Raw genomic sequence first — 14006 nt, 5'->3', positions numbered from 1 at the left:
AAAGATGTCAGTGCCCACAGCCACAAGATGGTGGCACCGAATCCCCTCAGCCCTGTTGGGCAGCAGGCGCATGGCACGGCCGGGCCCGCCACAGGCGGATCCGGCTGCTCCGCACACCTGCCTCCCAAGTCCCCCAGTCCCCTCAGCCCCCCAGCTACCCAGGGCCGGCCTGAGGCGCAGGCAAGCCTCGGATGGTGGCCACCCAGCCGCCCAGGGCCATGCAAGGCTCAGGGCCAGCCGAGGCTTGCGCTGCCAGCAGTGGCAGCAGTAGAGGTGTGATGGGGGCATCACCTTCCCCTGATCACCAGGTTGCCTCCTGCCCATGAGGGGGGCAGGCCGGGCTGAGGGACCCCCCCTCCAGGGCATGAATTTTCATGCACCAGGCCTCTAGTGGTTAATAGATGTTCAAGGTATGGAACCAAATAATGTATTCCTGAATAGCAATATTATTCAGGAATAATAGAGTCAGCACACCCACATTACTAGCTTACTAGTATTTAGTATTACTAAGTTATCTGGGTTATGAATTTTATTCAGGGGTTCAAAATTTTGTATAAAGTTACTATTCTAACAAGGAAGGAAAGAACATTAGATCATATGATCATCTAATAAAGTCACTATCACCCTTTTGTGGACTGATTCACTTTCCTGGCTACAATTAGATTAGAACTTCAGGTAGGACTTACATACACAAGTCCAAAAAGGTGGAGACAACCCAACTATCTATTGATAGATGAATAGATAAACAAATGTGCTAGGTAAAGGTAAATATATAGTCAAATTCAGAATGCTCTGATACTGTAATATGATGGTGTATTAACCACTTTAGGCAAGTATAAAGGTTAAAGGACAACAGTATTAAAATAACTAGTATTTAACAACAATTTGTTAAAAAATACACAACATAAAAATAGGTAAGCTGGGAATTCAAATGTGTGCAGAAAGGTATATATGGGACCCAAATAGTGAAAGAGATGACTGTTTTCAGTTATCCATGATTGCTCCTCAGATCCAAATTCACTATTTTTGTCAGCTCTGTGAAAATGGATTTGGGCCATTTAAATATTTTCTCTTCTGACATCTGTCATGTTGTTAAGCTTGTTCACAAAGGACACTAAGGAAACACTGTAAGAGGAAAAGGACTTTGCTCCTGATCCCAGTGTGTCACTTGGCAGGCTTCTGTGGCAGGTGTGGCTTTCTCTAGCACCAGACTCCTGCAATATGCACAGCTTCTCAATGTCTAGCTCTGGAAATGCATGCAGCCAGAAGCACTAAGTGGCAGGTAGATTCCTCAGCATCACCTTGGACAGTTCTGTAGCAGAGTGCTTCCCATCAGACATCTCCCTATGAATAGCTTTCCTTAGCACCCTACAGGGATGATTTCCAGTAAGCTCTGCCAGCACAGCACCAGTGACTTCTCTGCCACTCATTAAGCCATAGCTATGCCATTTTCATCAAGATCTGGATCCCAGCCCTGGAGTGGGAGTGGTGACCCTTCCTTAGGTGACCTTTGCTCTATAGGTGGTTGCTGCTCCTTATACATGGTTTTTCTATATTCTTTAGAATTATCTTTATTCCTTACTAAGCAATCCCTTGTTACTTTAATCCCATTATAGTTAACTAGAGGCCCAGTGCACAAAATTTGTGCACAGGGGGGGGGGGGGGGAGGCGGTAGCAGGAAATCCCTCAGCCCGGCCTGCACCCTCTCACAATCCAGGACTGCTGGCTCCTAACTGCTCACTTGCCTACCTGTTTGATCACCCCTAACCACTCGCCTGCCTGCCTGATCACCCTTAACCACTCTGCCAGCCTGCCTGATCGCCCCTAACCACTTGCCTGCCTGCCTTCCCACCCCTAACCACTCACCTGCCTGCCTGATCACCCCTAACCACCTCTGCCTGCCTGCCTGATCGCCCCTAACTGCTCTGCCTGCCTGATCACCCATAACTGCTTGCCTGCCTGCCTGATCGCCCCTAACTGCTTGCCTGCCTGCCTGATCGCCCCTAATTGCCTCTGCCTCGGCCCCTGCAGCTTCATCCAGAAGGTTGTTCGGCTGTCCAATCTAATTAGCATATTACGCTTTTATTATTCTAGATAATTCTTTATATTAAACTTGTCCATCAAGAGATAGAAAATGGAAAGAGCCTGTTATTTGTCCCTTCTTTTTCACATAACTACAAGCATGAATCTCCTCCAATTCCTTATATACTTCCCAAGATAGACTCTGCAAGAATTCATCTGTGTTACACACAAACAAAAAGAAGAAATACTATTTTTAGTAAGTTCCATTTTGGGGGTGTTATTCCAGGTTAACTGTACTTTGATAACATGTTTGTCTTAATGGATTATTCCTTTCTAATGATTATCTACACATTTGCTGTGCTAATAAATACATGGAATTTCATATATGTAGAAATAATTTATTGCCTTGATACTGACAAATATTTATGATGATCTGGGATCACTTGAAAGCAATAAGATCAAGAGAAACCATTTTATAGCCACTGCTATGAAAATCTATAAAGATGTAAAAATCTATCTACATCTGAGGAAATACAAAATATTTTCAAAAGTTAGTCCAAATGTTAGAAAGACGACTAAACAGCTTAAACAGCCTAACTGGAATATATCTAGGATTAAAGTAAGGCATTCCTTTGTCAGCAAAAAATTTAGTTTCTAAAGAGTAAAACAGGATTTAGTTTTTAAAGAATGGGTATTTATAACAAATGATTTAATAATGACCACTGAATCCAGATATGCAAGATGAGTACCAGTTGGTTGACTACTAATTTGAATATATCCACTTACTGAGAACCTACCCACTGTACCAGGTATTTTGCTAAGTGCTTAAACACAATTTCACAATAGCGCATGAAGTAAATTTTTTAATTCCCATTCTGTAGACGAGGACCAGAAGCTTAAAAAAGTTAAGTGAACTCTCCAAGGTCATATAGCCTAAATGAATCTATCTCAAAAGCCATGCTCTTACCTTACCTCATGTATTACCTTCCTAAGGCCTTCACCTCAGTGTATTTGAGGTGCTCTGTTAAGTATGTAAAGACTTTCCAAGGGGCCCAAGGTCAAGCAGGTTCTCAAAGAGACTCAGTTTTCAATGACCTTTCTTATGTAATTTTTCCTCAAACTGATCTGCCTAATAATGCATCTGCAGTTAAAAGCAACTTGCTGCCCTGTTCTTACATCCTCTTTCTGCTAACCATCCCTCACTTTATAAATAAAAATATACTTCTTACCCATCCAAAGGAGCAATCTGAAATACTTGCGTCAAACTGAATTCTAAGGACTGAATAACAAATCTCTGTAGATGGCTTCCAATTCTCTGCTTTCAAAAAAACTGAAAGAGGATCTAAACAACTTGCAAAGTTGATGTAATTTTAGCAAGACTTAAGTGAAAAAGCTATGATAAATTCCTTCCATCCCTATCAACTTACATGAACAAGGTCTCTCAAGCTTATATTCATAAAGATAAAAAAAAAAGAAAAGAAATAAAGTTGATGCTGAACTATATCTCATTGTAGGAATAAATAAAATTCACTCATAAGGTAATTTGGGAGAAAAAGCCTCCATTTCATTAAGAGATGCATTTTACCAGTAACATTTTACTTTATGTTTAAATAATTATTTATTGAAATTAATATATGCAATATGAAGATAACCTATCATAGTCTTGTACACTTGAAATCTGTAAGTTTATTAACCAATAAATTTAATTAAAAAATAAATTTAACTAACAATTTTAACTCAATTTATTTTACATTTAAATTCTTAAATATATTTTTACTGCAAAGAGATATGATAGGATAAACAATATTACTTAGAACTTAGGCTATAAATATTTAGATGTCAATATACAGCAGGGATACTTTTTCCCAAAAAATTTGGGAGCAAGTAATAAGCTTCAATATTGTTTCAAACAGTTAAAAACCTTAACTATTTTGCCCTATTCTCATTCAAATTTGAGACACAGCTATAAGGCAAATGTTTATTGACACTATTTTCATAACAACCATTACCTGAAAAGAAAGAGCAGTCTACTATTGAAAAGTAACAGAAATAAAAACAACTACTACCAAAGACTTAGGGCTGCATGAGAAAAAAAAAAAAATAATAAAAGCAGTTTGTCTTATTATTTGTTTTAGTTTCACTTAAAGAATGTTAGTGTTAAATCTAAAAGAAAAAAATCATAAACTACACATTATTTTAGCTTAATTTTTCAAAATGATCAAATAAAAAGACAGAAGGCAAGACAAACTTAGAAATCAAATGTGCTATTTATTAAAATGTGTACACATTAAGCAAAAGAGAGTATTTAGAATCTGTGTGAACAAAAAAAAGGAAAGTGATTTGTAATATATTCTTAGAGATGTTCAATTTCATTTCACAAATATACCTGTGCATGTGTGTATAAAATTTTCAAATTCACAGACCCATATAATTTAATAGAGGGAAAACGTATATTCTAAATGTAAGCAAAACATTTTCCATTCTGTAGTAAAAACTGGCAGGATGTCAAGTATAATTTATATATACACACTGGTAGCAATCAGTAATCAGTAGTTGTTATTAAATTGATAAGGAAATTATTCACCTTTTCTTAAGAGCAGTTAAAAAAAATCTTTTACTTTTTCTCATTGTGCACCCCACCAACTTATACATGGATACCAGAGTCATTAAAATACCTCCATAGCCTGGGCTAAGCGTTCTTCTAGTGCCATGTAGGTGAGGAACTGAGGATCCACATAAGAAATAGCTTCAGCAACTCCTAGTCCATCTGCAAAGCCATCAAACAGACTGAAAAAAAAAAAAATATATACGAGCATGATTTGGGAAATTATGGTGAATTGAAGACATAATTATATTAACACTAGAGGCACAATGCACGAAATTAGTGCAAGAGTAGGCCTTCCTTCCCCTGGCTGCCGGCACCGGCTTCCCTCTGGCACCCGGGACCTGGGCTAGCTTCCCTCCGGCTGCCCGTTGGCACCCGGGACCCGGGCTGGCTTCCCTCTGGCCACCGGCTGGCACTCGGGATCCAGACTTCCCTCCAGCCCCGGCTTCGTCCAGAAGGACGCCTGGAATGACGTCCGTCTAATTAGCATATTACCCTTTTATTATTATAGACTAGAGGCCCGGTGCACGAAATTCGTGCACGGGGGTGCAGGGGAAGGGTGTCCCTCAGCCCTTTCTTGGCCTGCAAAGACGCCAGCATCCCTCACCCGGGCCTCTAGCCAGAGGTTCCTCCCCTCCTTCTGCACAGCCTCTGGGAAGATGCTTGTCCTGAGGCCTCCTCAGGGCCCTGGCCCACGACGCCCTGCAGTTCGGGTACTCGAGGGCTTGGGCTTTCAGGTCTGGCTTCCTCATCTGGCATAGTGAGCATCAGCTGCCATGGGAGCCTTGCCTTAGGAGTCACCCCCTTGGACCATACTACTTGCGAGTGTGTGTGTGGGAGGATGGCCTCGGTGGCAGTGATTTGATGTCTGTAGCATGCCCGCTGACACCCACCACCACAGCGCCACACTGGTCCCGTCTGGACTGCTGGCAGGGGGCTTCCAGTCTGCGACTGGAGCTGATGGGCTGTGACTGGGGGCTGCAGGTGGAGGACCCCGGCACCCATAGGGCTGTCAGCATCAGGAACTGGAAAGATCCATTTTTCTGGTTCCTTCCCTGCCACGCGGATGTTGAGCTCCGGGCCCCAAAGGCCCGTTCACTCCCGCTGCACGGCTGGCCGGGGCGGGGGTGCGTGCGCGTGGCACTGGGAGTCCGTTTATTCCTGCTGCACGGCTGGCCGGGATGGGGACGCGTGCGCGCAGCCCCAAAGGCCCATTTACTCCCGCCGCACGGCCCGCTGGGCCGCAGCTCAGCGTCCTGCCGGCCCCATTTGGTCCCTGCTCAGCAGCGTGGCGGCCAATCGCGAGTCCCCGCACCCCGCTCCTCCCACCGGCCCAATCGGCTACCCCGGCCACCCCAAGTCCTGCCCCCCCGTGCCTCCCGGCCCAATCGCAGGCATAGCGGAGGTACGGCCAATTTGCATATTACCATTTTATTATGTAGGATTATTATTATAGACTAGAGGCCTGGTGCATGAAATTGGTGCACGGGGGGAGGGGAGTGTCCCTCAGCCCAGCCTGCACCCTCTCCAATCTGGGACCCCTTGAGGGATGTCCGACCGCCCGTTTAGGCCAGATCCCAATGGGATCTGGCCTAAACGGGCGGTCGGACATCCCTCTCACAATCCAGGACTGCTGGCTCCCAACCGCTTGCCTGCCTCTGCCTGATTGCCCCTAACCGCTTCTGCCTGCCGGCCTGATCACCCCCTAACCTCTCCCCTGCCAGCCCGATCGACACCTAACTGCTCCCTTGTCAGCCCAATTGCCACTAATTGCCCTCCCCTGCCAGCCTGGTCACCCCTAACTGCCCTTCCTTGCCAGTCTAGTCACCCCCAACTGCCCTCCCCTGCAGGCCTGGTCACCCCTAACTGCCCTCCCTGCTGGCCTGATAGACCACAACTGCCCTCCTCTGCAGACCTGGTCTCCCCCAACTGCCCTCCTCTGGCAGCCTGGGTCATCCCTAAGTGCCCTCCCTGCTAGCCTGATCACCCACAACTGCCCTCCCCTGAAGCCTGGTCCCCCCCAACTGTCCCCCCCTGAAGCCTGGTTCCCTCCAACTGCCCTCCCGTGCAGGCCTGGGTCCCCCCCAACTGTCTTTCCCTGCAGGCCTGGTTGCCCCCAACTGCCCTCCCTCTGCTGGCCCAGTCACCCCTAACTGCTCTCCCCTGCCAGCCATCTTGTGGTGGCCATCTTGTGTCCACATGGGGGTGGCCATCTTTGACCACATGGGGGCGGCCATCTTGTGTGTTGGAGTGACAGTCAGTTTGCATATTACCTCTTTATTAGATAGGCTAATGATAAGCCAGAAAGCATATAACAAGCAGACAAATCTTAAAAAATATCCATATATATCCTAATATATAAAAACCCTGGTCGTAACGACTGAGGCTCGACCAACCAAAAGTCAGTCCTGCAGTCAACGCTGGGTTGCCATGGCAACCCAGTGGTGACTGCTTTCACTGCAGGCGTGGTGCTCCAGCACTGACTGCTGAGGGGGCTGTGAATCAGGGCCAGAGAGAGGCCTGAAGAGAGAAGCAGGGACTGATCCATTGCCTCTGTGGCAGCTTTTGATCAGCACTTGACTCTCTCTTTCTCTCTGAGTCTGGCCAGCAGCCATGCCTCCATTTCTCTCCAGGCCTCCACTGGGGCTGCTGATCAGCCCCGCCTTTCTGAACAGGCCCCGTTGATAGGCCCAGAGACGCTGAATGGCATAGGGACTGATCAATCAGAACCAAATGTGGGTGCTGTGAAGAACCAATGGCTGCCTAGGAGGCAGAGCTTTTGACGTTGATTGGCATAGGAACTGACTAATCAGAACCAAATGTAGGTGTTGTGAAGAACCAATGGCTGCCTAGGAGGTGGAGCTTCTGACACTAACTGGCATAGACACCAACCAATCAGAACCAAATGTGGGTGCTGTGAGGAGTCAATGCCTGCGTAGGAGGCGGAGCTTCTGACATTGACTGGCATAGAAACCAACCAATCAGAACCAAATCTGGGTGCTGTGGGAAGCCAATGGCTGCCTAGGAGGCGGAGTTTTTGATGCTCATTGGCACAGAAACTGACCAATCAGAACCAAATTGGCCAGCAGAGGAGAGCAGTTGGGGGTGAGATCAGGCCTGCAGGGGAGGGCAGTTGGGGGCAAGATCAGGCCAGCAGAGGAGGGCCATTGGGTGCGAGATCAGGCCAGCAGGGAAGGGCAGTTGGGGGCAACCAGTCCAGCAGGGGAAGGCAGTTAGGAGCGATCAGGCAGGCAGGCAGGTGAGAAGTTAGGAGCCAGCAGTCCCAGATTGTGAGGGATGTCCGACTGCCGATTTAGGCCCGATCCCTGGGGGTCCCTATTGGAGAGGGTGCAGGCTGGGCTGAGGGAACCCCCTTCCATGCAGGAATTTCGTGCACCGGGCCTCTAGTATATACATAAAAGCCTAAGTGACCGTTACGACCGGTCGACCAGTCACTATCATGTGCACTAACCACCAGGGGGCTGACACTCAATGCAGGAGTTGCTCCCCGGTGTCAGTGTACTCCCACAGCCAACCTCCCACAGCCCCGCCCCCGACAGCCAACCTCCCGCAGTCCCTCCCACTGGCCGGCCCCCTGACCTGCCAGCCAACCTCCTTTGGTCCCTCCCCCCGGCCTGCTGGTCCCTGGATAGGCCTCAATCGCCGCGGGGCTGAGGGACCCCACCCATGCAAGAATTCGTGCACCAGGCCTCTAGTTTTAACATAAATCTTGTTGGGTGATGGGCAGAAAGAACCCAGTAAAAAATGTTAAATGCTAAGCATAAGAAATTAGGATGCCATCACCTCTCCAAAAGACTGCCACACTCACTGTACAAAGTTCATAGAAAAAATCTCTAGTACAATATAAACAAATGATGAAGTATTATTATATCTATATAAAATTAAAAAATTCTGTCTTAAAAAATCAATGCTAAATGTTTTCTATAGTTAAAAAAAATCTATGAAGCCCAATTTTGGGACAATTAGCAACATCTATAAATTCCTCAATTATATTCAATAAAGACCTCAATTATTTCTTCAAATATGTGGAACAATACTTTTTGAAAGTTACTTAGAAATATATATGAAGATCTTAAAAAATATATAGATCTTAACAATTTTCAGTAATGTTACCCCTATGAATCTATCCTAAAGAAATAACCTGAAGTCAGACCCAGTTTCATGGGGGAAGAGGAAGAAATATCACTGCATTATTTCAATGTGGAAATGATCAATTAAATTTTAGTGCATCTATAGAATGGCACATCATAAAGGAGCTGTAAAAAATTATTTTTACAGTCCAGCCAGCGTGGCTCAGTGGTTGAGCGTCAACCTATGAACCAGGAGGTCATGGTTTGATTCCTGTGCAGGAGATCTGCCTAGGTTATGGGCTCAATCCCCAGTGAGGGGCATGCAAAAGGCAGCCAATCAATGATTGTCTTTCATCATTGATGTTTCTATCTCTCTCTTCCTTTCTGAAATCAATAAAAATATAGGTAAAAAAATTATTTTTACAAAATTTTCAAAATGTGCAATAGATAAAAATGAAACCAAAATTGCCTCCTGACATACATTGATGATCTAAATCAGCAGTTGCCAACCTTTTGGACCTCACAGACCACCAGTGGTCCGTGGACCACCGGTTGGTGAACGCTGATCTAAACAGATAATTCTATCATCTACTGAGTTATTTTGAGGAATGAATGACTTGTACATGGAGAAATAAGACACTAGAATAAATGAGTTCAGTAAGAGGGCTTATAGAAGATCAGCAAGGTTAGGACTAGGTGAAGTCACTGATTTTCCATAATGTTTGTGAAGTCAGAAAATGGGCTCTGGAGAAAGGGGATGTTTAAGATAGAAATGCAGATTGTTTTTGTGGCTGTGATAAAATTCCACTTTTACTTCCACAAAATGGTCAATAGAAATTTGCTCTGCACATATAATTCTCCCACTCCCCCACTACCCATGGAAGTGAGAACAGAAAACGGTAAGCAAAATTTCAAGGAAATACTGAGTTTCATGTATGGGGAAGCACAAAGTAGCTACACACAGAGAAATTGAAGATATATAGGATGCCTTAAAAAAATAAAATTTGTGGAGATATCAGGGGATATAAAAGAGTTTTTCTTATCTTTATTTTTCTAAATTTTCTGTAATGATATTTTTAATGGAAAATACAAGACATTCTTAAAACTATTTCTGTGCAGACATGCAAACATGGGTAGTACTAAGCCATATTTTTTCTAGAAAAAATAACAAAAATGATCAAGTTGGAACATCCTTTCCTCATCTCAATAATTAGCTGCTTACAAAGGACTACTGTACACTTGAAAGATACATCTATTCTAACCATCATGAGATGTAATGCATTTAATTCATGTTACTTTTACTTGAAGCTGTTCTTTGTCAGCCTAAATCTAATACTTTCCAACAGTTCTGGGAAAGTACAATTATAGTTTCTATTCAAAATATATAAAGAAGGAAAATTATATTCTATGGTTCTGATTCAATCACAGGTTTTAAAATTCTTAAAATAATATTTAGGACCGTGTTTAAAACACACACACACACACACACACACACACACACACACACACACACAGGATTATACTAAGTGCTACTTTTAGCATATAAGGGTAAGTTTAAAAGTTGGAAATCTCAAACCATGAGTGTATAATTCACTGGGATATAATAAGGTGAACTTCAAGATAGCTAAATGTCAAAGGAGGAAGAGGTCACTGAATGGAATAAGTAGGAAGGAGTCCCTGTACGAAGTGACCTCTGAAATGAGCTTTGAAGGAGAGATGGGGAAATACTAGTAAGAATACTTTTTAGCTATCAGAGATTCAGTTTTCATCATTTAGAATCATGAACAAATTCTACTCAATGAATAATTAAGCATGGTGCTACCTACCTCCAGTCCACATCTAAATCTTCACTCACACTGGAGTCATCCTCAAGGTTATTGTTACCATCCAACATGAAAGCCTCTGGCTGTGCAAATTCATTAGCCTGCTCATTTCCCTCATCACTGCTGCTTTCATTGACTTCATTGTACTGTAACCAAGGAATTTCTCCCTCTTCCAAGGATGTCTGTTCCCTAATAGAAACATTTTAAGAGAAAAAATGTATTATTTTAACACACATCATACAATTGTCCTTTAAAGAGTTCTATTCAGTGCAAGCAGATTCTTTATCCTTTGAGTTCTAAACTCTTGGTACTTAAGATTTTTAAAAATCTGTTTTCTTTAAATGTAAAATTATTTAAAAATGAAGTAAATTTGTTATAGGGTCACACGTATATCGAAGCAAGCTCCTAATTACATAAGAACCTATTTATTTGATATACAAATTATCTAATCTCCTATATTTCCTCTTTTTGTAGGAGAAAAAAATAAAAAAATTCATCTTAGACAATTTAAGTTCTTAAACATTGCTCTTGAATAGTTTCCCTTCAGTTAAAATAAAATCCAAATTCCTCCATCTGACCTACAAATCCCTACATAAAACATGCTTTCTCCTTGGCCCTCTTCTCCAACTGTTACTTCTCACTACTCTTCCCTCCATTTACTACATTCCTATAATCACTCTACTCTGGGAAGAGATGGAGATCATTTCCACCTTGGGGTCAATTCCTCTATGTGGAAAGTTATTTCACGAGATTTTTTTTGCACTGCTACTCCCTCCTTGATATTCAAGTCAGAGTACTATCACCTTCTCAAAGAAGAAACTCTCCAGTCACTGACTACCAGGTCACTCAGCCTTTTTTAATTATAGAATTTACTCTTACTTATCGTTTTCTTATTTGTCAATCTTTCTCCTACTAAAAAATAAGCTCTGACAGACAAATAAATAGTACAAAGAAAATAAGGAAGAGAAGCAGTTCAGAACAGCGTGGAAAAGGGCTATTCAATACATGATATTGGGACAACTGAGTAAACAACTGGAGAAAGGGAGGTTAAATCTCTTATTATTTACCCTTAAATAAATTCCAGATATACCTTTTAAAAAGGCATGTGCACTCCCACCACCTCTAAAACAATAAAAGTACTAAAAGAATTATGAGGAAAATTTTTATAAAAAAAAAAATCTGTCATTCTAAGCATGATGCAAAACCTTGAAGCCACAGATTGTTAATGTTAAATTTCATGACATGCACATTAAACACTCATGGGAAAGTCAGGACACCAAAAATATGGACACAAAGATCAAATTGAGAAAAATTAATTATAATACATCAGAAACAAAAGGCATGTCACAGCTGCAATGAACTAAAAGGTACTTTATGAATTTATAAATAACATCATTAAACTGGTAGGATTTTCTTATTCATTTTACTTAACAGAAAATACCTTTTAGTATATCAAAAGGATCATAGAATTGGCAGGGTTGAATTTTTAGTTTGGTTAAGTTTTAAGGTAAGAAATAACGTTATACAACAATTTATATATTTCAACTTTAAGATCAGTTATAATTAGAATTCTATTCATTTTAATATGCAAATTTAACTTTGGGGGTAAAAACCTCTATGAAAGGAATGCAGACAATGTCTGCTTATAAAAATCAACACATTTTAAATATATAGAAAACAGTATCTCTTTATATACCTAAACTCGTGTTTCTTTAATTTCAGTTCCTAAACTATACTTCAGAATAACAGGTTTGTAAGATTTAGTATCTAGTACAGCCAGTCTAGTAAAATCAGTGAAATTAGCATGACAATATACTTTCCTCAAATATATAAAGATAGTGAATATTTTTCTTCTGTGCACAATTATGTATAATAAAAAATTTAACCCCACATAGGTTTAAAATATAAAATCAAACTAAAAATTCCTAAGCAACAGATCTTTATTCACACATTTATGGAAGCACTCACCAAAAGTATTGTAACTTTTCTGGTGACTCACTTGTCTCCTCCTAGACTGGGAGTTTTTCAAGGGTATATACAGTGTTGTTTCTCATCACTGTATCTTCACCCCCTGGAACAAGTGCTTGGTATATAATAGATATTCTATCTATGTATTGCAAATGTAATAAATCCTTGAAAAACAACCTATTAAGCCTGGAATAAACCTTGAAATTTCTGTTATTTCTAGTGTATTCCTACAAAAAATACGTTTCTTTCCTATTATACAGATATCAAAATGACCCAGTTACTCTGTGCTTCAGATATCTATATATAAAAAAAGCTAATATGCAAAGTGTCTCCATGGGAGTTCAACTGGGAGACAGGAAGTTCGATCGTTCGCTATGATGTGTGCTGAACACCAGGGGGCGGCGCGGAATGAAGGGAGGGCCGGCAGCCAGAAGGCCCCAATCGGCCCTAATGGCCGGCCAGGGCTAGGGACCCTACCCATGCATGAATTTCGTGCACTGAGCCTCTTGTATAATATAAAACTTAAATATATTGGTGAAAATGATTTAGTGTAAGAAATATTAATGTATGGGTTTTTTAATTCAAAGAAGAAAACTAAAATAATAAATCATCATAATGAGTCTAAACAATTTAGACAGTCTAAACAATTTATAACATGTCATTAATACTCCTACTAAACAATTTATAACATGTCCTTAATACTCCTACTATATAACCAATTCCTGGCTACATATTTTGCTTAAACATTTCATTCTGTCTTTAATAATTCATCATAGCACAGTTATAGAAACAGAAAATAAGTGGTATGGCATATGCTTTCAACATGTTATACAAAGTTTGTATAAATTCCTACCATTTAACATAAATTTTCGCCGGCTTCAAGAGTGGCAATGTGCTGGACCAAAGTTATCTTGATAGTATAACGAAAGGAATTTTGCTCTTTAAAAAAAAAGAAGATTCTGAACAATGGGGTCAAAGTATCTTTCATTTTGTGTAGTTAACAACAGAAACCAGTATCTCCATGGGACTATAAGCATACAATGGAAGTTTCAAATGCTTCAAAAACCTTGAAAATATTTAGGACAATATCTCAAATGTTCTTTCTCTCTACATATGCATTAACACATACACACACCCTAGCTAACATATTCACAAAAATTTAGAGCTTTAATGGTCTTTCTCATTTTGGCAATTCAAAAATCAACAAAATGCCATTATAACATTATGTAGTAATATATCAGACTTAAAAAAAGACATTATCTAATCATGTCTCCAAATGGTTCATTCTTTAAAAAAGCAATCCCGCATTTGGAAGATTGGAAGCCTATACCTACCACTACCACCACCAGAGTCACAGGCATTTCAACTAGGAAGGCCAAGTGCCAACTTGTCCTTCCCTTTTGAGGACTTTTAAGCACAGCTTAGAGAAAATGAATGCTACTACCATGGCTGGAAGCTGAAAAATACCTCATCATATATCCCCACCACCTAATCCCA

The 14006-nt window shown here is 41.5% G+C and overlaps 1 protein-coding gene across 6 annotated transcripts in view; it reads right to left on the bottom strand.

The window, feature by feature from the left end:
- Positions 1 to 14006, bottom strand: part of PJA2 (praja ring finger ubiquitin ligase 2) — a 145997-nt gene that overhangs the window by 11574 nt on the left and 120417 nt on the right. For all 6 annotated transcript variants that reach the window (XR_008555838.1, XR_008555837.1, XM_054715015.1 and 3 more), the window contains exons 6-7: positions 10545 to 10730; positions 4698 to 4809 (exon numbers count right to left, since the gene is read on the bottom strand). Coding sequence is in view for 4 of the 6 variants with exons in the window: in XM_054715015.1 (XP_054570990.1) it covers positions 4698 to 4809; positions 10545 to 10730 (298 nt within the window). In the remaining 2 variants the exon portion in view is untranslated. The remainder of the gene's footprint in view (positions 1 to 4697; positions 4810 to 10544; positions 10731 to 14006) is intronic.

This window comes from Eptesicus fuscus, chromosome 4, assembly GCF_027574615.1.
Source record: "Eptesicus fuscus isolate TK198812 chromosome 4, DD_ASM_mEF_20220401, whole genome shotgun sequence".
Lineage (NCBI taxonomy): Eukaryota > Metazoa > Chordata > Mammalia > Chiroptera > Vespertilionidae > Eptesicus > Eptesicus fuscus.
Note: the sequence above shows the minus strand (reverse complement) of the source record. Positions and strands in the feature narration are given on the sequence as shown.